General features: G+C 32.0%; 1 protein-coding gene across 2 annotated transcripts in view; it reads right to left on the reverse strand.

Moving 5' to 3' along the window:
- Nucleotides 1-14300: 14300 nt before the first annotated feature.
- The window catches only part of LOC136043788 (uncharacterized), a 98013-nt gene continuing 88291 nt past the window's right edge, over nt 14301-24022 (reverse strand). The window contains exon 3 of one of the 2 annotated variants that reach the window (XM_065728704.1): nt 14301-15780. In XM_065728704.1, the coding sequence (XP_065584776.1) occupies nt 15278-15780 (503 nt within the window). In that variant the 3' untranslated portion in view covers nt 14301-15277. The remainder of the gene's footprint in view (nt 15781-24022) is intronic. The other variant, XM_065728703.1, reaches the window with a different exon arrangement.

Consider the following 24022-nt stretch of genomic DNA (forward strand, 5'->3'; position numbering starts at 1 on the left):
TGTTTAGTTTTCAATTCATCAATTATTTTTATAAGATAATGTCTGTTGGAAGGCTCAAAAAAAGAGAATGTGTTGTTGCAGTTACCTTAAATTATCATTCTTGAACCATGAGTTGCAATAACACCAATACGGGCAGCTAAAGCAAAAACTATTGCTAATGTGTCAAAATTCATAAAATTTTAAAAAATTAAAATGGAAAACAAAGTTATGGCTCGTTAGAAGGTAAAAAAACTGAAAAGAAGAGCACAGTAACACGGCGTTCAAGAGATTCATCACCGAGCAGGTGAGTAAGTCAAAATTGAAAATGAAGAGCATAAACACAAGCGGTTAGAAGAACAGCGGTGACGTGTTAAAAATAAAAATAAAAACACATGTGGTTAGACGACATGTGACAACAAGAATGTGAGAGAGTAAAAACAGAATGAAGAGCAAATACACAAGCGTTGAGAAAAACAGTGGTGGCATATCAAAAATGGAAATGAGAGCAAGGATACAGTGGAATAGAAGACCCACTAGACCAAAATAAAAATGAAAAGAAAATATATATGCGGTTGGAAAACATGGGACACGAAACAGGTGAGTGTCGTTGTTGCAATTGTCAAATCATTCTAATCCTATCTTTCTTTGTTGTTTGTTTTCGTTTATTAGTTTCGCTTCAGACATTTTTTTATACTTTTCACCCTTACTTCTTGGATTGGTTTTGTAACATTTAAGGGTCTTAGGCTATTCCCTTGTCCGTCTAGGTCATTCCTTTGTCCACTAGACATTATTAAACTACTTAAAACAAATTTTTTAAGCAAAGCCAATACGCTTGGTATTTTATATTTAGCTATTTTACTTTTGTAAAATTGCTTGCTTCACAGATACAAACAAGAACGATAAGATCACTTTTGTGAAGTATAAAGTAATTTTTTTCTCTCTTGTGTCACTTGAATCTTTTTTTTTTCAAAAATGAATTTCATATAGAATTACTGACCTATGTGGATCTTTTTTTTACCTTTGATTTTCACCCAAATTAGTTGTTCCTTTAATATAGGTTATTTGTTCAGAAATAACATTAGGATTATCAGGAATATATATAAACCTACACCTCTATACTATTTTTTTCCTGATGATATTTAAGGTTTTTATTTTTTATTTATTTTGCCCATAATATTTAAATTCTTCCTTATTGTAGATATTAAAAGTAACTGTCTTTTTTTTACTAAGACCTATAATTTTTATCGGATTGGCTTACAATCCCACGCCGTCTCTTTTTACCATTGAAAATACGTAATATTTGTGGATTATAGAGGTAGTTTTCTATCTTTCAACTTCAACTTGCGATTATTTCAATTTTCAGGAGTGTGTATACACCCCTATAGCGTAAATTATACCATTAAATAAAAACATTTTTTTTACAATTTTTTTTAACTTAAAGTAAGGATAGATATTAATTTTGGTATATGAAAAGGGCTGTCCCCTCATAAGCGCCCTGCTTTGTACGCTCAAGTTTGTCTTGTTTTTAAAAGTAGAGCTCTGAGCACGAGTCAAACTTTAGCATAAACAGCAGGGCATGGAGGAAGGGCAACCCCTTTCATTTACAAATAACTTCTGTTTATCAAAAGTTTTAATTTCACTCCTTAGTTTAAAAGAATTGCTTTTTATTTAATTTCTGATCAACGTTTTTAGTTAATGGGGGTTTTCAATTCGTCTCACCGTACATGAATAATTAACAAATATTTGCATATCAATTTTTTCGGGGGGTAAATGGCTTTTTTAAAGCTTTGATATGACGTTTTTGAGAAAAAACGGGCGGTGGAGAAGCCCTAGTTGCCTTCCAATATTTTGGTTACTGTAAAAGGTAGCTCAAACTTATAATTTTATTTAAGAACGTTTTTATTAGTAATAAGAATACCTACCTTACAAATTAGCTTACGTAACAAGCTTTTATAATCAAATATTTTTCTTAAATTAGGGAGTTGACCTTTTCATCAATACCTTGTTCTTTACATTAAAGTGTTATTTTTTTACAAATTCTTTAAAAATGACTCCTCAATCACAAAGGCCATTTTATTATAATAAATAGCTCTTTTAAAACTACTAAAAATATTTTTGAACAAAGAGTGCGTTATTGAGGAGGAGACGCACCCCATTATATACGTAATCATTTCTGTTCAATATAAGTTTCAATGATTATTCTTACTTCAAGTTGGAAAAAACATTATTTCATTTCTGATAGTTTTAAATTTGGCTCATATAACATGAATAATTAAGACAAAATTTGCAAATTAATTTTACTTTTTTGGTTAGAGCTTTTTCAATTCTTTGATCAGATGATTTGAGAAAAAAGGCTGGGAGAGAGTTCCGAGTAGCCCTAACTTTTGTTTTGTTACCTACTAAGGTCACTAGAACTTTTAATTTTATTTAGGGACATTTATATTATAAATAAATAATCTTAACTTACAAACCAAATTACGTAAAGAACTTTCATATTTATATTTCTTATCACGTATATTAAGAGGCTTGCCCCTCTTCAATAACTCGCTTTTTACATTAAACTTTGAAATTTATTCCAATTCTTCTAGAATGAATCCTGAATCACAAAGACCGCTTAATTCGAATAAATAGCTCTTTTAAAATTACTAAGAATACTTTAACGCAAAGAGAGACTGAGAATCGGATGAACCATCTCACATACGTAGTAATTTTTGTTCTTTTTAAGTTTTATTGTTGCTCCTTACTTTCAGTTTAAAAACTTTTACTTTTTTTAATTTCTCATTGTTTTTTTAAATAATGCTGGAGATTCCAGCACCTCAATCCTGCAAAACCTCCTTTTCCTTTATTATTTATCCATGAAAAGATCCTCTCACATAACTCCCTGCCTCTCCCCAAAAACAATCCCCCGGAAAACTTCAGTATACTTTCCCATAACATATATTACATGTAAACACTGGGCAAAGTTCATAACTTGCAGCCCGTCCTCCGGGGACTATGGGGGATTAAGTCGAAGTCAAAGATATAGTTATAATTTCTTAGATTATGCTGAACAAAATGACAAATTATCTCATCTCAAAATTTTGATCCAGTGAGTTTGAGAAAAATTAGGGTGAGAAGGGACATAGATGCCCTCCAATTTTTTGGTCACGTAAAACGAACACTAGAACATAATTTCCGTTAAAATATGCCCTCTTGTTAACTGCTAGGACCACTGGGTTGATACAATCACCACTAAAAAAAATAAAATGCATCCATGATCTTTCTTCTGGCAGAAAAAGTACAAAATTCTACAGTTTCGCAGATAAAAGCTTATAACCTCTACAGTAATGTTCTTTGATGCGTTATATCTGATGGAGTGATTTTAATTCAGATTTTTGGATTTTTAGAGAGTGTTTCCGCCTTTTTTCAAAATAAGTTAAATATTTTCAGACTCGTAACTTTTGATGGGTAAACTCGACAAAACTTACATATTTAAGATCAGTATAAAAATCCTATTCTTTTGATGCAAGAAATATGGAGGTTCCCTACGTAAGTAAATTCGTAAGCTACGTATATTTATTACCAACTCGATCTAGTTTCCTTTTTAAGTAACCAGAAACTAGAGAGTCACTAGGCCACCTCCCCCACCCCCTTTTTAACCAAAATCGTCTGATCAAAACTATGAGAAGACCATTTAGCAAAAAAAAATAACATACAAATCTTGTTTTAATTATATATGTACAGCGAGCCAAAATTCTAACATGCATTAATATAAAAAACTTTAAGATATTAAATAAGAAAACAAAGTTATTTCAACCGAAAATAAGGGGTGATATTAAAACTTAAAACGAACAGATCTTGTTCCGTATATGACAAAGGGTGTCCCCTCCTCAATGCCTCGATCTTTGCGCTAAAGTTTGACTCTTTCTCACAACTCGACTTTTTAAACAATAAGAAACAGAGAGGCGTTGAGGAGGAGATAACACCCTCCTTAAGACTTCCACAGTACTTAAAAACTTCTACAGTAATATTCTTTGATACGCTGAATCCGATGATGTAGTTTTTGTTAAGATTGTATGACTTTTAGGTGGTAGTTCCTCCTATTTTCGAAAATAAGGCAAATTTTCCCAGTTTCATAACTTTCTAAGGGTTTAACTAAGAATGGTGAAAGTTAGATATTAAAAATCAAAATAAAAACACGATTCTTTTGATGTAACTATTGGTATCAAAATTTTGGCTACTATTGAACCGGGTCACTCCCTACTACAGTTTGTTACCACGAACTGTGAGATAATATTTTAAAACTTTCATTCTCTATCAATTTTACATATTATATTTAAAATTATTCAATGTTAGTGATACTAACCACAAATATTCATCTTTCTAATTCAAATTTTGATGGCTTAGATTTTCAAAAACATGTGCATAAAACAAAACTCATCCTCAAGCCTGTAGCTTTAAAGTCTTTATTTTTTATATTTTTAACAGAATTTTTCATCTTTTCACCTTGAATATTGAACAGATTGGCGCAGACTCTAGACAAAACTACATCCCATAATAATCAAAAGTCCTCATTTTATAGTTTTTAATCCTTATTTTCTGTTCTAACCTTTGATTGTTCCGACTTTTAGGAATAGAGGACTTTTGTCCTACTACATGTATTTTATATTGACTTTTGTCCTACTATATATTTTATATATATATATATATATATATATATATATATATATATATATATATATATATATATATATATATATATATTTCAAATGACCATAAGAATAGATTAATGAAAAATTTACTATAAGAAAATGGTAATAGAATATAACCATCTAAGCTTAAACGCATGCTAATTTTCAGAGTCGGAGAAAAGCCTTCACATGAAAAAATATTGGAGAAAGGGTGACTGTTACCTTAAATTCGCTAAATTTAAAATTTCTTGACGTAAAGACTTCCTTTTCCTGTTTTTGAAATAATGGTCAAACTTTTAGATTCTAAAAATGAAAACTTCATTACATCCTCTTTTTGTTTTGAATTGAAGCATTTAAATGTCATATTATCTTCAAGTAGGTTTGAGATACTACTAAATGGCCCTAACAAGACCAAATCCGTCAAAAACAGACTAAGAAACTGAGATATGAACATATATCATGAAAGAAAGTGTTTAGAAGAATCGTCAAGGTGATTTTCAACTCAATTCCACTAATTTTAAAGAAAGTTAGCATGTACATACGAAAACACCATATACGTCACAATTTCATTCAAATATCATTACCCATTAAACATTAAAAGATTTTCACCCTACAGAGTTAAAATCAAATAGAACAAGTTTTTTTTTTTTTAAGTTACATTTTCCACCTCAGAAATGGTGTATTTAAGCTTGTAGGAAAGCCAATCTCTAATGCCTCTCCTTTAAGATTGGATGAGAGGTCTTCTCTTTATTGGTTTTATGTTCTCCTTTTCAAGTTTGGCTATAATTTTTAATTTACTTTTTGATTAAGATTTGTTTTATTCTTTTCTAACGTTTAATTTTAACACTTTGTTTGTCAATGTTTTCACGTAGATTAATAATTTGTCAAAATCCACTTCTAATCTTATTTTTGGGGTTTTTGCACATAATTATCCTTATCCCCAACACTCATATTATCAAACAGTAAAAACAGCAAAAAAGAGAAATACGCCATGGTCACATGGTGAAGTGCTACTACTTGAAACCATTGCAACCTCATGAAGCTTTCCAGGGGAAGTTATGCTTTTTGCATAACAAAATTTGTGTCTTGTAAAAATTCTGTTCTTTCGTTTCTGATCTCTTTAGTTTCTTTTTCACATCTATTTCATCTTTTGAATCTTTTTCAGATTAATTTTGTTTTTCCATTTCTTATCAAGTTTTTTTGACTTCCTGATAATTCTGTTTGTTTGTTTTGGATATTTTCAACTTACTGATTTGGTATCGAAATTTTCAAATTTCTGTTAGAGCGTTTTCAACCTTTTGAAAGTTCTACATGATCTGGTTATATATTTTCGATCAAATGTTTCGTTGAAAGCTGTCTTCACACTATAAATAACTATTTAAGTTATTTTAATCAAAGATGTAAGACAGGTAAGGTCTAATATAGGATAAGCAAATATTTAGTAGCATGACAATACAAACATGGTTGTATTGTCAGACAAAGTGGAGAAATCAATGTCCATTGTTAATTTAATACCCTTAGTCATTAAACATATACTGCAGAAAGATACTTCTAACAACCAAATGCTAGTATACATCCCTTTCAACAAGCCCTGAAAGATTCAACTTAATACCTTGATCAATTCCTAAGATATTTCAAATATGCTTTTTTGACAATAATACATTCTTCAAACACATTGTCTTTTGATATAGTTTAAGATTCCTGGTAATATGCACTAGAAGCACCAGCATTCCCTAGTTTTACTGGATTATCACAGATGAAACCTAGTTAAAATCTGGATGTACATAGAACCTTTTGGTTTAGATTGAAAACCCCTCATTTTTCATGGAAATCAAAACTTAATACTATAACCCATTCCTATGACACGAAAAGTGTACTGTATTCACGACTTGAATTAGGTACAAAGTATCACTATTAACAACAGTAGTGGTAATTCTTACAAAGTGCCTTTTTATTAGTTCAAGCTCCTTCTCAACGTGCCCTGAAATTTTCATGTTTATGCACAAAGTTGTACCCGATAAATTTTTAATACGCTCTTTTTGTAAACCATAATTACAAATATTTTGGTGATTCTGTTTGATTAATCCCTAAGGATCCCCTGAAAGGTATTTACTGATAACCTTAGCCTCAGTAGTAGTATTAGTTGCAGTAATATTAGTCGCACTCTTAGCAGAGTACAAATAGCAAATTTTGCTTTTTTTAAGATTTCAACAAGTCCTAAAATTTTCGTAGCAATAGTATAGTAGTTGAAATAGAACTAATAGTTTCGATAGCCGCACCAGTAATAGTGGTAAGAGTAGAAATAGCATCTATAGTATGCATTTAATTCCTGTTGTTCATTTCAACACTTTTCTTGCTATACCCAAAACAAAAAACTCTAAGCTGATGACAATATAAGGCTGATGCGCACTTTGGAAAACCTGTAAGTACACAATCTGTTTTAATTTAGTTCATCTTCCTCCCCATATTCCCAAAAATGGTCATCTCACCCCCTTAGCCCTAGTAGTGCTTAAAATAGAGGTAGTACTTATAGTAGTAGTTTTAATAGTAGTAGTAGCATTAATAGTTGTAGTAGCAGTAGAAATATTAGGGATATTACTAGTAGTAACAGTAGTAATAATGTTTGCATCAGTAGTAGAAGTAGTAGTAGTTGCTGACGTTTTTGTAGGAGTAGCGTGCATAGATTTCGTATTATGTCAGTTGATAATCATTTTCACCATTTCCTGTAAGGTTCAACAACGCACTAAGTCATTACTGAGATGCGCCACTTTGAAAGTCTGCAAGCACATAGTCTGTTTTGATTTCCTTCAAAACTCCCGTCAAAATTTCTTGAAAGCCTAATCTGAAAGTCAATGACCCTTATCAATTGCTATCTCAAAATTCTTATCAGATATTTTTCTGGAAAAATGTGTGAGAGGGGGGGGGGAATGGTTACCCTTCAGTCATTTTTGACAGTTATAAAAGACACAGGCACTTTCAAGTTCCTACTAAATAAGCCCCTTCCAAAGTTTCTAAGATAAATCTTTCCATAAGAGGAGCCTTGGTTAGACGGAAAAAATTACACGTAGAGTCGAATTTGCTTGTTTATTTAACTTCTTTACTCCTGACTTTTTTGCTTAGATAGTACTTCTGCATTGCATATGATACAGATGAAATTTGTCTAAGCCCTATCTACACTGAAATTTTAAATTCGGATCGCTCTTAAAATTTTTACTGGAAAACTGCTATTCCACAGAAAACTTTTAAAATGTCACACTTTGTTGAAAAATTGCGCTAAAAACTTTATAATTACTTCCAATTACTATACTTTCACTGTTTGATTCTTTTATTCTGTTACTACCTCACTTGGCTTGGAAAGAGCATATTTATATTTAACATTTTATTTTTTATTTTAATTTGGTTTTAGTTTATCCTTAAGACTCATTCATATATTTTTATTCTTTATTTACTTTTTTGTATTGTGGACGTTTTTGGAAACATTTTTGTTATTAGTATCCGTTTCTACTGACGCGAAAAATCTCTCTGGTTGAATTTTGAACAAAAATACAAGGACTCTATTTGACTCAGAAGTCCTCCTACGCAGCGCTTCCAATTTTAAGAAAAACAAATATCAGGGTCATTAATAATTTCCAGTGTAATTTTTTCCAGAATTCGTATCATTACCCAAAGAGTGAGGGTTTAATATTAGACATGGGTTAGTGTATCAGGCAGTGAGATGGATATCGATGATGTTTTCTCTTTGAGGAGAGTTCTAGCCGCTTGCAGTTTAAATCAAAGATGAATTTGGCTGATGATTGAATCCCACCAACTAATCTTATTTTCAAAACACATTGTTAGAATTAGCGTGTGCTGAATAAGAAAAAAATTAGAATAATTACACATATCTTCTTATTAAAAATCAAAATTTCTCCTAAAATCATAAGTGGCATCTTCCCGATTTTATTTTTCAAAATTAAAGTCTTAGAAATTACGTAAATTCTCGACCATTTTTTTGTGTCCTCAAGAACTGTCATAAAAAACTAAACAGTAAAAATGGGGTAAATATTTATTTTAAAAAAAATGTCTCAAGCAAAATTACGTCAGACCCTTACCATTTCAAAAGAAGTAAAAAAAGTAATACAATTCAGAAAAGCAGATACTATACTTGGTCTAACGTATGAACTAACGAAAAGAAAAGCAAATTTTACATTAAAATATGAACCAAACAGACTATGTCTGTGTATGAGGTATGGTGTTACTCCTTGCCTGCTTGCCTTTTATATTAAAGTAATATAGTGATTAAAAACACTTCTTATTCCCATGCCCAGCCTTTGCGTTTGATAAGCATATTTTCGGGAATAGACTAGAAAAACTGAGGTTTACTGTGTTGGCCAATGAATTATGAAGGAGGTAGCTTTTCATAGACCAAATAACTTTCGATGTCAGATATTTTCGATGTTAATTTTATTTTCTAGGAAAAATATTTTAATTTTTCTCTGGTATACCCAGTGTAACCCTAAATGTAAGTATGGCTATTGTCCCTCTAGCTTTATTCTTGAAACCTAAATTTAACTTTTTTACAGCAAGACCTTGATTAAAAGAACTATTCCTTAGTTTTTCCTTTCAAAATATAGTGTAATTATTAACATTAAGATATATCTATTATATAGTGCCCTTAGGGTACTGATACATTTTAGGCTCTGTTGTATAGTGTCCATGAAGAAGGTCATCCATTTGGGAGAGTTTAATTTTGTTGCCATAACATGTGTGAATTTCAATATGTTAATATTTTTTAATTATGACTATAAAGTCGAAACGCTTAGAATATTCAAATCCAGATTCTTGTTGTTTCATTTATTGTTATAATAATTTTTATGAATTTTAGTTTTTTTTACAGAGGTCTCTCTTCACATGTCGTTTGTTACTACAAGCTCTATGTTCTGTGGCTATCTGAATTATGTAACAAGGGCTACTACTCCCTTATTAAATAAAAAAAAACAAGTTTTTTCAACTGAAAGTAAGGAGTGACATCAAAACTTAAAACGCACAGAAATTACTTCGTATATGAAAGAGGCTGCTTCCTCATCAACGCCCCGCTCTTTACGCTAAAGTTTTTTAATGTTTTAGAAAGAAGAATTGAGAGAAAGAGTCAAACTTTAGCGTAAAGATTTTGAGCGTAAGAGTATATCATTCGTAATCAATGCTCAAAAAATTCCTGTGGACGTAAGTGAGAAACAAACACTTTCTAAAGAAGAAAAAAACATTTTGGAATAGTAAGTTTAATATACTGACATTTCAGCTTATTGAAAATAAAACTCTCGGTAAAAACTTCTGCCCCCCCCCCTTGAAAACCTTTTGGTAGCACTCATTATCTATTCTGTCACCCAGGTTTTTCAACTTTTTACTCGTAGGGATGTGAGTACAATTTTATATTATACAAAGAGGAAAGCTCACAACAATAAATTTTGCAACCCATAAAACCAATATTAAGAGCTTACTCTGAAAAATTTTATCAAGAGTCAAGAAAGAACGGATTTATCTTTACCGATTCCTTTCTGCCAATTTGATACCCCAAATATTTCTGGTAAATTACACCAAATCCTCTCTACTAATGAATAATTTTGGGTTGCTTACGTACATTCTTAAGAAAATACTCACAACCAGTTGGTAATCAGTCTCTAAAACTAGATTTCTCAAGACACAGTTCTTCAAAAAAATAAACTCGATAGTTAAATTAATTTGCTATCTCAGAGTTTAATCTTGATGACTTTGTCGAACTCTCTTGGTTAAAAGGCACTTTTCAGCCAAAAAATAGTAGAAAAAGATTCTTGATTTCGGTGCAAATTTTTTCCAACAGTTGAAAAAGTCATGAAAAATTTTCTTTTGGGCCAGCACCTCTTTCTCACTAAAATCAAATCGTGAAAAAAAACGAAACAAAGACAACATAAATAAATAAAAATAATTTTACTTTTCTCATGCAAATATCAAATATTACGCTTACAAATAAGCCCTTGCAACCTAAACTTGATCGTTAAATTTGGATAAAATCAATCTAGATTTTATAACTGTTTTTCCCCTTTCCTTGAAATAGGTTACATAGTTTTAGGCTTGTTACTTTTGGTGAATGATTTGATTAATTAAATTTATATATTCAAAAACATCATGAGGATTCTATTAATGAACATATTGTGACAAAAACTGATTTCTAGACTCTAAATTACCATTAGTACGAGGGTCTTTTTGTCTGCAGTTTTTTTCCACTCGTCTGTCCAATAAAAAAATAGAAACTTAATACAAATTATTACCATTAAATTACGGATAAATGGAAATTGTTTACTATTTAAATCAAAATATTGTACTTAATTTTTCTTTTTCTTTAGATTTTTGATGAGAGGGTAACTTTCACTCCAAAGCATCCTTGATCGGGATTAGTCTAAATAAAAGGAGGTTGGATTTTTATTTCTACTCTCATCCTCAAGATCACTCTCTGCTTATATGTGAAGAAACCAAAGATATTTAAACACTTTAAGCATAAATGTTTTGTCTGAGTAACCTGATAATCTGTCAGGCTTTGTCTGTGGAAACTGAGGAACCTGACGTAGGGGGGAGGATCCCCTTACCTACACAGTAGCTTATTGCCTCTCTTCAATATTGGCTTACGCACAATTACACGAGTTGAGTGAATCTGGAGCCTTAAAAAGTTAACAGGAGCCTTAAATAGATTCCTGTATAAGCGATATATCTTGTAAGGACTGAATGACTTTTCGGGGACGATAGTAACACCCCGTGAAATTTATTTTCATTAGAGCTTTTTTATACTTTTTGAAGTGGCTATCTGAGGATTTCTAATCAATAGCAACTTTGGCGTAGCTGGGACCAAATCAAATTTTGTGTCCCTATGTGTCAATATAAAACCTATCCCATGACCCAATCTTTTGGGCTATTTAAAAACATGTTTGAACCATTATTTTCCAGTTGAAAAGTAGTCTTCAATTTCAATATTGTCTTTACGATCACCATTTACCATTTTCACTGAAATCTAATTCTGCCGGTGTTGATGGATTGTCCCTTCGGGCTCTTAAAGTTGTTTTAGAATACATTCTTCCCTGTCCGGTTTTTATCATTAGTGTTTCCCTGAAAAGGGGAGATTTTCCGGTGCAGTTTAAAGTGGCAAAGGTAATTTAATTTCTCGTATGTGGTCGCAAGTCAGATATAGAAAACTGGAGACCCATATAAATTCCACTTTTCAAAAATACCTAAGAAAGTGGTACATGAACGGCTCTATAAAATTCTTCAAATGAATAAGCTTTTGAGTCAGACACAGTTTTGGTTTCTTAAGGGTCATTCCACGTTGCATGCCTTATAATACCTGGTTCAAAATGTTAACTGTACATTAAACTCAGGTAACGTACTTATGTCTATTTCTGTTGACAATAGAAAAGCGTTAGCGTTTGATACGGCTGACTAACAAGTATTACTTCATCGAATGAGAAGTCTTGAAATAAAGGGAGTTCGTCTAAGATGGTTTGAGATCAATTGTTATGCTAGGTTCCTTAAAGACAGTTTAAATTATGTAAGCTGATCGTCTTTTTATATGGAGTGTGGTTTATCTAAGGGATATGCGCTGGGCCCTTTACTTTATCTAGTTTATGCGGACAAGATATGCTTTTATCAGAAGGATGCATGTGTAACTTCTTTTGCAGATGACATTGTACTAACAGTATTTGAAAAACCAGTCGATCATTTAATAGTGAAAGCTAATTTTGTTCTCAAGAGATTGGGTGTCAAAGATTAGGCTCAAAAGAGGTGTTTATAAATTTAAGTTTGCTATGCCTGAATTTAAAGAAATCGTTTTAACTGACATTCTGTACAATGGGTGATTCTGTTGATGTAAGTAGTAAAGTCCTGTTAGGTGAAAAAACTAATTTGCAAGTTAAATAACTCCGGTACCTTGGCTTCCACATTGAATCTAATCTATCGTGGAAACATCATAACGACAAAATGTCTGTTGAAATTGTACATGGAGTTGGCATCCTCAGAAGACTAAAGCATATTCTTCCAGAACGTACTCTTTGCAAGATATATGTTTCTGTAATCTACCAGGATATATCACACGGATGTTTAGTTTGGAGCAGCAATTTTTACGTTAATTACAAGCGTGTATAAATTCGACAAAATAAATCAACAAGAATAATTTGGATGTACGTAAAAAGGTTAAAGAAACCAGTGTATGCCTGATGTCTCCACTGCTACCCAGTGTTGGACAGATAAGGGACTATCAAAAGGCGGAAATTTGTGTTAATTATGTGCATAACCTTGTTCGAGAAACTTTTAATGAGTATTTCGTTTTAGAAGTTCTGTTCATGAGCATGATACAACAAGAAGTGATGACTTGTTTTTGGATAATCAAAATAGTGTAAGATATGGTTTTGCTTTGAAGTATCTTGGCCTTCTGTGTGAAATGCACTTCTTTTGAGTGTTAGGAAGGCTTAGTAACACCCACAGTCTGAAAAAAATATCAAAATATAATTTTTGGGGGAATTCTGTTTTATATTTTTTTATTTGGGAGTAGGATTTGAGGAGGCAGTAGGAATGGAGCCAAGAGAGCTTTGAAGGGGTTGGAGTGGAGGGAGTTGTATTTGAAAGAGTTTTGCTACCTTGGGAGTGTTTGAAAGAAGGTGATTGTATTATTTCTTTTTTTCCTTTCATTATTATTTCAATTAGTGTAGGATTCCTCTAGGAACATTTATGTAGTTTTCATTAGATATTATTTTTTTATTTAGGATGTCATTAGGAATGTTTATGTTGTTAATCAATACGGGTTATCAAAATTAAAATTTTTCAATAGCATAATGATTTATATGTGCAAAAGTTTTTTTTTTTGTTTATTATGAAAATAAAAGTTGAAGAAGTGATGCCATTCGTAAAAACAATGAAAAAAACACAGTTTATTTTTGTATTAGAGAAATATAACACTTAGAAAATTTTGTAAATAGGAGCCTTATACCTTTATAATGAGGTTTTCTGATATGCTTAATATTTTGGTGAGCTTTCATAAAGATTATATGCCATTATGGGGGATTTTGTGTCTTTTTTGGAAATTTAGTCTAGATTTCCAGGCTTTTAGCTTTTAATGGGTAGGTCTAAGCTTCCTGAATTTTATTCATTTTGACTCTGAATAAAATGCTAATTCTATGAATGTAATAAGAGATGTCAAAATTCCTCTTTGTCATAGTTTAGGTGGTCTTTGTCTTTGTCTATTATCCATATAATATTTTATGTAAAAAAAGAAGTAATTGTTTAAATTTATAAGACAGCTTAGTATATTCAATGTTTGAAAATATAAGAGGTCGTTGAACGTATTAGTATAAGTTTTATTTATTTGAATAACACAGATGCTGCACTCTTTTTAATTGTTTACTAGTTTTGGGAAAAATATCCTATTTCTGCCCCATTACTTTCACCAGAAAAGTGCTATGTTAAGCATGTCAAGTATTTTAATAAAATAGATTGTCCTTTTTTCAGAGACAGAATGTGCAAAGTATTAACACATCAATCCTATATTGTTTCTAATTTAGTTTCACAATCTATGAGATTTATTTTGGTTTATTGAATCCCTATTCATAATCGTATGATTCTTCCAGGTCTTCCAATCCCAAAGCCGATTTTTACATTTCAATTTTGGTTATTCTTAAATGAAATAGCATAAAAGATGTTTATTTCATAAGATTGAAACATTTAAATTAGTAACAAAGAAATAATCACTATTTCTGTTCTTAATACCATAACTTTGACAAAAAAGTAATAGTAAGTAAACTTCTTTCTATGGTCATAGTAAAAATGGATTATACGTATTATAAATTGTGTTTATTGTCTTTAAAGATTGAAAAGGCTAATAATCTATGCAACTTTCAAACAGGTCCCTGAAAAGTAACGTCGAATACGAAACAGTGCCTTTCGGATATTTTACTATTATTATAAGACAATTTATCAAATGAGGACTTCTTTCCTTCTTCAAAAACTTCTTTATTACCTTTTCCTTGTCCTCTGAAGTTACTTTGCATTTAAAAAAAAGAAGCTGAAAGGAGCATATTTGATGTTTCAAAGTTCAAAGATTAAGAACAAAGTTCCAAATTTTGAATATAAATAAAAGAAAATCATAAAGGGAAATTGAAGTGGATACGGAAAGTAATTTTATTCATTTGTGTTGATAGTCTAATGATCTTTTTAAATAATATCTTGTTTGTAAGGATGTTAAAGCTAAAGTTCATTTTTTTTCATTTAATATCTGTCTAAGAAATTTTATTGCTTATTTTCTTTGCATATGTCAACATTTGAGATTGACGCTTATGCATGTAGGAAAAGACACTTCTATTATAGACATAAGGGTGTAGTAACCACCGAACTTATTAACTCGTAAAATTATGTTAATCCGTCAAGAGCATTAGTAAGATGCAGTTCTCTGAAGAAAAAAATCAAAATGGATAAATAGTATATTTTAGAAAAGTACCATTATAAGAAAAAATTCAAAAGATTTTACAGAATCCCCGATTTACTAAACCTATGGGGTAGTACAAACTATCTGAATCCATATTTTGTAACAAACTAGAAAAAAAAGATAGGTTACAACTTGTAGCCCATCTGCAAATCTACACCAAGATAGGTAAGAAGTAATTTTCAAAAGATTCAAATTCACTCTCAGGGGCTTCTTTTTTTTCCTTTCCTGTTAAAATTTTGAAATAATTTGATAAACTAAGATTTGTTAAACTAACACCTTTTTTAAGGTACTTTTCATTAAGGAAGATATCGTCACCGGGATACAATGCATTATGAAACGAATCATAATAAATATATCCTTGAGATTTCAAATAAGCGTGCGTTATTTCTTTTTGATACTTTGGTTTCCTATAAATTTCTATCAAAAGAACAGCTATGTCAATTTTTTGGAAAGGAATTGTCTTCAAAACTTCAAACTCCACACTTTTGGAGTCTAATACCATTAAGTCAATTACAGAAATATTAACTGCAAGTAGTATTGAATACAGAGGTAAGCATTGTGCTTGAACAGGTTCTCCAGTGACTAAATTCCGCAGCTTTAAAGCCATACCTCTTAAGTTATGTTTAGGAACATAACCAGGTGCATCATTGACAACTGAAAGAAAAATTGCACTATAATAATCATTAACATATAACCATAATTTTAATATTCAGTCTCTGTGTTTGAAACCAGTTCCCCTTTTCCAGATCCCTTGTCGTCAAAAACTTAAATATCAGATAGAAAACAAATCCAATCTCGAAGTTCAATTATTGGACCTAAAGTTTCACTGAGACGAAAAACTTGAAAACATACAACCCTCAAATAAACAAATTTTCAAAAGTTTCAGATTCAGAAAACCGATATTTTTCTATTATTAGACTGACAGGTAAATGCATATAATTAGCAAGTAAACCTAAATTAAATTGATATTATTTTATTATAGTAGTTTAATTTTTTCAGTTTTCATTTTGACTATTAGATCCTAATATTTCATCTTTGGCTTAGTAAATTCTCGTAGCGTTTGCATAATTTCAGAGTATGATATCCGAGTTACAACTTTCAAGACACTGGAAATTATAATTAAAAACCAATAGATATCAAGTTAGCTGTTAATGATTGTAATTCAATTATAATAAGCGAAATGCACATTCGGCCTTTCACAGTCTCATTACAGTTTAAACAAAAAAATAAATAATTTCGATTTTTTGTCAAGTTATCCAGTTTTTAAAACAATAAGACTTCAGTGTAAAGAGTGGGGTGTTGAGAAGGGGACAGCACGTTTCATATACGGAGTAATTTCTGTTTATTTCCAGTTTTAATGTAATTCTTTATTTTCAGTTAAAAAGCAACCTTTTATTTGATTTCTGAACGTTTTTGAATTAATTCAGGGTTTGAATTTGGCTTGCCATACAAGAGTAATTAAAACAAAAAAAGGCATATTAATTTTATATTTTTAAAATAATAATAACCTTATAATAATCTAAGCTTGATGATTGTTTTTATTGTTTAAGATTTAATCCTGTATAATAATGGCTAATTAATTAGAATAATAGCCTCTTTCAAAGGTTAAAAACGAAACTTTACCGTGAGAGCGAGCTACTGAGGAGAGGCAATCTATCTCATATACGTAATATTTTGTGATTGTCTTAAGTTCTAATGTTGCTTTTACTTTCAGTTGAAAAAACTTGTTTTCTTTTAATTTTCGATCGTTTTTTAAATAATGTCGGGAAATCCTGGTCATCCTCCATGGATAATTCCCTTCCCTCACGAAAGATTTCTCCATAAAAAGATTATCTTACGCAACTTAAATTAATGAAATTTACGGAACTTATTTAGTAGGGCATATTAACAAAACAGCATAAGAGGTCGAAACTATTCGTATGAAAATGAGAGTATTAAGTTAAGCAATAGTCAAATGACAGAACTGAAAAAAGAAAAGATCCCTTAAAGATCTTTATGTTCAAACTATCATATAGTTGTCTTATTCTTCTTTCATTATCTGTTATTTGCTCCACTTTTCTTTGATTTAAGTGAGTTAAAAATTAATTATTATCATTATTTTAGCCCATTTCAATTTGAATTCAGGTCTTCACACTCTACAGAACATGCAATATTAAAGCTAACCCAGTTTTTGAATGATGCCATTGATAAGGATCTACTGCAGCCGACAATATTCGTTGACATATAAAAAGCTTTCGATACTATTTCTCATAGAATTCTACTCTCTAAACTACATAAATGCGATGCTAGAGGACAAGCGAGTCTCCTAATTGATTTCTACCTCAACGAAACAAATGTTCGATGGAAACGGCTACATTTAAGAGAGGAAAACCTATTTAATGCTGTGGGGATTTCTCAAGTGTTAACACTTGGACCACTGTTGTTTCTTATCTGTGTAAGCGATCTCCCTCTAAGCATATCCTGCCATAGGACTGATATTGATCTAAGTTTACTGCTTGCTGATGATACAGCCACTCTACATTCGACACAGATCATCAATCTATAAAATCAAATCTCCAATTATTACTGAGAAAGGTAACGAATTGTAACGCATTCGTGGTCAATACTTCAGAAACTCTTTTTATTGTTTTTTCAAGAACTTATATTGCATTACAAACGTTAAAAGAGGTTGAAGTCACATTTGGAGGTCGATTAATAAAATAAATTGAGTGCAAGCAACTCAGTATCGTGGAGTCATTGTTGACCAGCATTTAAGCTGGAAACACCTTATGACTAGTTTAGGAAGTTAGGAAGGAACAAAAGTGTAATGTCTTTTCAATGTACACTTTTCCGTGTCCGTTATCTAAACAATCTCACCAGATAGTTTTAAATCATTTTTTCCAGGCCCTCCCTCAGTATGACCATATAATACTCTTTGTCCTTTAATTAAGCTTCCCGTGCCTTTCATTGTCTCCGAACGGTCTAGATTTTCGTCTAAAATAATAATACAAATTATTAGAACACATTTGAATCTTTTTTTGATCAGAGTATATCGCTAATAACCGTAAAAAATAAAATTGAAGCTCTGCTAATTAGTAAATTTTATTTCGTGAGTAGCTCCCGACCGTTCAGCTATCGGATAAATAAAGAAAACACTTTTTATAAAGATTTTTTTGGCATTTATGTTTTGGTGTGAGATAGAGTGAGAATTGTGATGACATCCGTTTCTTTTGGGTTTGTTTGCTTATACTGAAAGAATTTTCACCCTGCTTTCGAGCCTATCTCCCTGCTTGGTAGGTGATGTGAATAGTTTTAAATATGTATAGTGAATGAATAATGAAGAGCTTAAACTATTTTGTACGTGATAATTTATATTATTTCTAATATTTAATGTTACTCCTTACTTTCAGTAGGTAAAAACTTTTTTTTACTTAATGACAACACACAAGTCAAACACATATGATATCTTTGATTTATAATCACATAAAAATCATAGTTATGAAGCTGCTTAAGGTTAAATTAAATGCTAAGACTGCTGGAAAATAATACAAACAAATTGTTGCTCATATCAGCCATGATTTTACGAAATTCAAACTTTAGCACAAAGAGCAGGGTATTGACTAGGGGTCAAACATCCTCATATAAGTAATATGAAGGGGTTTGCCCCTTCGCCAATACCTCGTTCTTTTCGCTAAAGTTCAAATTTTGTTTCACTTCTTTAAGAATGACCCCTGAATCACAAAGGCCGTTTTGTTTGAACAAATAGATTTTCCAAAATTGCTAAAAATAATTTAGCGTAAACAACGAGGTATTGAAGAAGGGAGGAGCTCCCTCATATGCGTGACAAGTTTTGTTCGTTTTAATTTTTAACCCTTTCAGACCTGAACCAAGAAGTAGTTGCGTAAAAATTCTGAAAAGAGCAGAGAGTAATCCTGGAGGTTAAACTAGAACAGATTTATTTTTTTTTACTTTTTATTTCATTCCATATACAAAATGTAAATAGCTACCATATGGTCACGTCAGGTATATACATATACTAATTTAGGTGAAAGTTTGGGAAACAGTTGCGATATGAGTTCAAAAACAGTCGAGTTTTGCACTTAAAATACATTATTTGACTGGTTGCACCCATAACGTACTTCTCATACCGGCACCTTCCCTTTTCAGTCGTATCCGGACACCCTGTTGGTGGTGGATCAGCAAGGTGTTGTACACAACCATGTCAAGGAAGTAGTAGACAATCCTCATTTACCATTTCTTAGAGCAAATGTCAATCCTGTAAAGTTCCTAGAACATGTCAGCAAGATCAACGCCCCCAATTGAATTGTTGTAGTAACGGAAGATTCGAGGGCGATCAATTTCGATGTATTTTTGCATTTTACTTATAAATTGGGTGACGTACATATCAATTGGGGTGACTGCACAGCATGAAGAAGCCAAATGGACTGGTTTGTTTTCATACCATTTTACTACCGATTCTTCTGAATGTCTTTTAAAACGGAGGTCCACCGATCCACGTCAATTCTTCTTCATGTTGGCGTTGGTATTTAAAACAGCACACATCATTCTGTTACTGCGTAGCATACCACATGACTCGATCCCATATTCAACCCGGACCTTGTGAATGAGATCGATGCCAGTATAAAAGTTATCAAAGAACAACTTTAAGTTCATGAACCTTCGCAGATTTTCTACAAGCCGAAGGACAGCGTCAGTGCCTTGGCTAGGCTTAGAAATTTCAACAGCTCCTTTTCCTGTATATATCTTTGTGTCACACACTATTCCGCTGAAGCCAACTCTCATGAAAACCTTTACACCCTACGAGTTGGGCTTGTCCTTCAAGCACTGTTGAAATCCAATTCTTCTGTTTGAATGGGATCATCTGTTCGTCAATACTTTGGATCTCTTCAGGGTCTATTTTTTTCACATTCTCCCTGAATATGTCGTATAGTCTTCTGATCTTGAATAGTTCATCATGACCATCCTCCCCTGACAGTAACATTAAGGTGTCATTTCAAATGTTGAAAAACGACCTCAAGCTGATAAACCTATCTCTACTCTTGGTAACAGCCATTGGGAAATATCGTATCCCATTCTCCTATCACTATCTAATAGCTGGAAATTTGAGAATGCTCATAAGCATTTGAAATCCAAGAAATCTGCGCAGCTCATCAAGTAGCTCATCTGCACAGCTCAGCATTTCAGAGCATGATTCTTCTTTCTCATGGCATTTAATTTCGTTTGGTCCAAAATGTTTGAAGGATTGTCTTCAGTGATAAACATTTGGAAGAGATCAAGGAGCGTTTGTACCTCGTCATTGCGTGGCAGAGAGCCCTTCCATGTAATATCTCGAGGTTCGGGCTCCGTTTCTATCCACTTATATTGCTTTGCCTCCTTCACTGCCCTCTTTTTTCCTACTGGTTTTGCAATGACTTGAGGAACATCAATTGGAGCTACTAGACCAGCCACTGCTTGGGAAGGAAAATTTTTTAGCTCTTTTAAGGACAAAGGGCGCAGCAGGTGCAATAACTAGTTCTGAATGTATTGAAGAAGAAGCAGAAACTCGTGCTAATGATGTGCTTGAAGAACTGTTTGACGCTGCTGTCTCAGTCAAGCCCCGGAGAGGCAAATCGTATTGATCCTTGTCATTGCCATTGTCTAACTCAAACCTGCCAAGCACTGCTGAAGAGATGTTGTCTGTGTTGTGGATATCCTCTTCATCTTTTTCGTCTTCATTGTCATAACAGTTGAATGAACTTAAAGGCTGATATTCTTGATCTGGATTGTCTGGTGCCCAGTTTGGGTAGTCGTCTTTGTAAGGGAAATCGAGATCTGAATCACAATCAGGTATGAATAAAATCATTTTCTTGGTAGCTCTTCTACTTCTTTTCTTGATCAGTCTCTCTTCCATGGGCTTGGGACCCTGACTTCTCATGGAGGCAGAGCTCGTGCTTGGATCAGCTGAAAATAAATTTGAGGTAAGTGCATCACTTAATAATAATAATAACAGTAACATATTGCAATAAAATAGGCCATTGGCCTCAACACTTGCCTGAGACATCCCACAAAATAGCCTTTTACCCCAGTTTCAGTAAAAAGGAGAAACAGAAAGAAAAGTGTCTATTCCCTATCATAAAAAAGACTTGCTGCCTCGTTTGCTGTACTTATCACATACAATCTAGCTTGGAAAGGAAAATTAAGGTCATAGAGGATGACTATAGTTTTGGAGGGACCAATAGGAGCACTGGGTGTTATTAATATTTGGAATAAGATTATATACAGCAAAGAACATAGAAAAAAAGAGTTACTTGACATAAATATAAGGGGAAGGCGGATCATGTAGTTATTGGGTTTGGTATTAGTCTTAAAACAAAAAGAAGCAAAACTTTCAAACTGCCTAAGAAGCTTACATTGCTGAATTAAAAGTATAATAATAACAATTTATTTGTTACCCGCTTGTTTTGACAAATTAAGCGGAGTAAAAACATTAAGGAAAGAAAAACGAAATAACACAAACAATACAATTAATACAGTCTAATCAAAGGGTGGTAAGGGCCCAATAGTTGACAGGCCTCAGCACCTAATCTAGCATAGAGTTTTTTATAAACGAAAATAATATCAGTGGCACAAAACTTTCTGATAATCTTCTGATTTCTATAAGAACGTGGCAGATTCAATAAATATTTACAATAACAAAAATACATAACTCTTATGCCCTGCAAATCTTGATTATTAAACAACGGGTGCAAACCGGAAAGAAACAATATAGAATGATCGCAATATGTAGAATAAAGTCTGGATAAAGCCTTTCGTGAAAATCTGCCTCGGTTCGGGACAATTTTCGCGTACCCTTTTTTAAGTTTACTTTTAATATCATTTAGCCCACAGGATCGAAAAGCCGATAAAGATGAACAAATACTAATACCAAGCCACCGAATCGAAGAAACGAGCTTAACTGAAAAATAACCACAATCAAGATCACTACTTTGATGCTTAGCATTAAAAACTAAATATTCACATTTTTCAGTATTAAGTTTGAGGCCCATTTTCTCAAAAGACTTAGAAACAAGCTGGGTCGACTTAATTAGGTCGTATTTAATAAGAAAAGTTATCTTTGATTTTAAAAATTAAACTTATAACAAAAATTAGAATCTTAGAAGTTTATTAGAGAGAGAAGGAGCCTGGTTATGTGTGTTAGAGGTTTTGAAGGGATGGAGTATTAATATATACAGTTAAACTTGAAATAATAAATCATATAAGGTGATAAAAACGATAAGAAACCCTCCAACTCTTTGTTTTAGGATTCGTGTACATGATTCAGTATTTGTACTATTAAAAAAAAATTAATCCATGATTAAAGAAATTAAAATTAGGTCTAACCAGGTCTATTTTGTATCGCGTCTCATGAAGCAGGATTAGTTAGAAAATATGAAATTGTTTGGTGTTTGTTAATCAATCGGCGGGGTACTGTTTTGTGTTATGGCTCTGAAGTAGAGTCAAAGATTAATTACTTTTCCAAATTAAAGTCGTAATCCAAAATTAAAATTTTACTTTCTTTCAAAGAATTGGATAGAGAGAAGATGCGTAATTTTTTAGTGGCCTTTGCTAAGATGTTATTTTAGTACTATTTGAAGTCAGATGTTAAACAAAAAGACCATTCGAGAGAGCAGAATAAAGAGAACCTTTACCTTTTACTGAAAATATATTTAAAACAGATCTGTGATAGATAAAAAACACAATGATTACATTAACTGGTTTTGAGTGGAGGAGGATAGTTTTGTATTAATTTGTGGTTAGTTGACATTATTCAAATTATTAAACATAAAATCTGTAAGATATTATTTGTCTTTTTCATTACCGGAGAAACTTATTAATAATGTGAATAAGCTAATGAATTAAATCTATTTCAGAAAAGAAATATGGCTTAAAGTTGGGGAAGGCTTTGTTATATAGCACCTGAGAAGAAAACAAATGCAAAAAACAAGAGAAAGGAAATATTTAAATATCAAACAAGACTGACTTCAGAGCGGGAGGAAATACATTCTAGAAACGGGATTATTTTTAAGAACAGGGGCATGTTGGATTATCCATTCGTAGCTGCTTAAAAGGTACAGATATATTTCACTTGGTAAGAAACAAAATCATAAATTTTGTTTAAGGATTGAGGCAAACAAGGGGGTACAGTAGCTAACAGAAAAACCGTCTAGTTTCTTTTCTTGAATTAGCCTGAATTTTACATCTGTAAAATATGAGCCAATATCAAATAAAAAAATATTTTATAGTATTGAGTCCCAAGGAAATGGGTCTGAAAAAATAAAAAAAAAACATGTGGATGAAATGTATATCGTAATTTCTAACGCTAAGGAGCCTGAAAGATAAAGTATAAACAACGATGAAGACTATTCTGCCTTTTCCTAATACAAATACAGAAGAGAGAATAATGAGCACTTTTTTCCAAGGACAGTGAATGAAAAAAAAAATATTTGATACAATATATTTTGATACAAATAGGTTCTGTTCATTCACTGTCTTAAAAAAATTGTCCTCATTATTCTCTCTTTTGTATTTGTATGACAGAATATAAAATAGAAGAAATATTGCCCTTGCCACCGTCTTTTCCTACCAAAAATAGGGCCCAAAAGGCCGAATAAGCGACAATATATTGAATAGAATTTTATAATAACCATTCCGTTAAAGAAGATTAAAATGTATAGTAGGTTGATTTCTTCGGGCTAAATATTACCCACAAAGTAATCTCAGGGCTAAGAAGCTAAAGCCAAATTTACTGCTCCTTCTGTACAGAGTAAATCCCCTCTTTCAGGGTAAACCACTATATATGGAAGAATTTTTCGTAAGAACTGTAGAGGGGACTTTTTGATGAGATAGTTAAATCTAAGTTTAAGTTCTAATAGTCAAT

This window comes from Artemia franciscana, unplaced genomic scaffold (assembly GCF_032884065.1).
Source record: "Artemia franciscana unplaced genomic scaffold, ASM3288406v1 Scaffold_999, whole genome shotgun sequence".
NCBI classification, from domain to species: Eukaryota; Metazoa; Arthropoda; class Branchiopoda; order Anostraca; family Artemiidae; genus Artemia; species Artemia franciscana.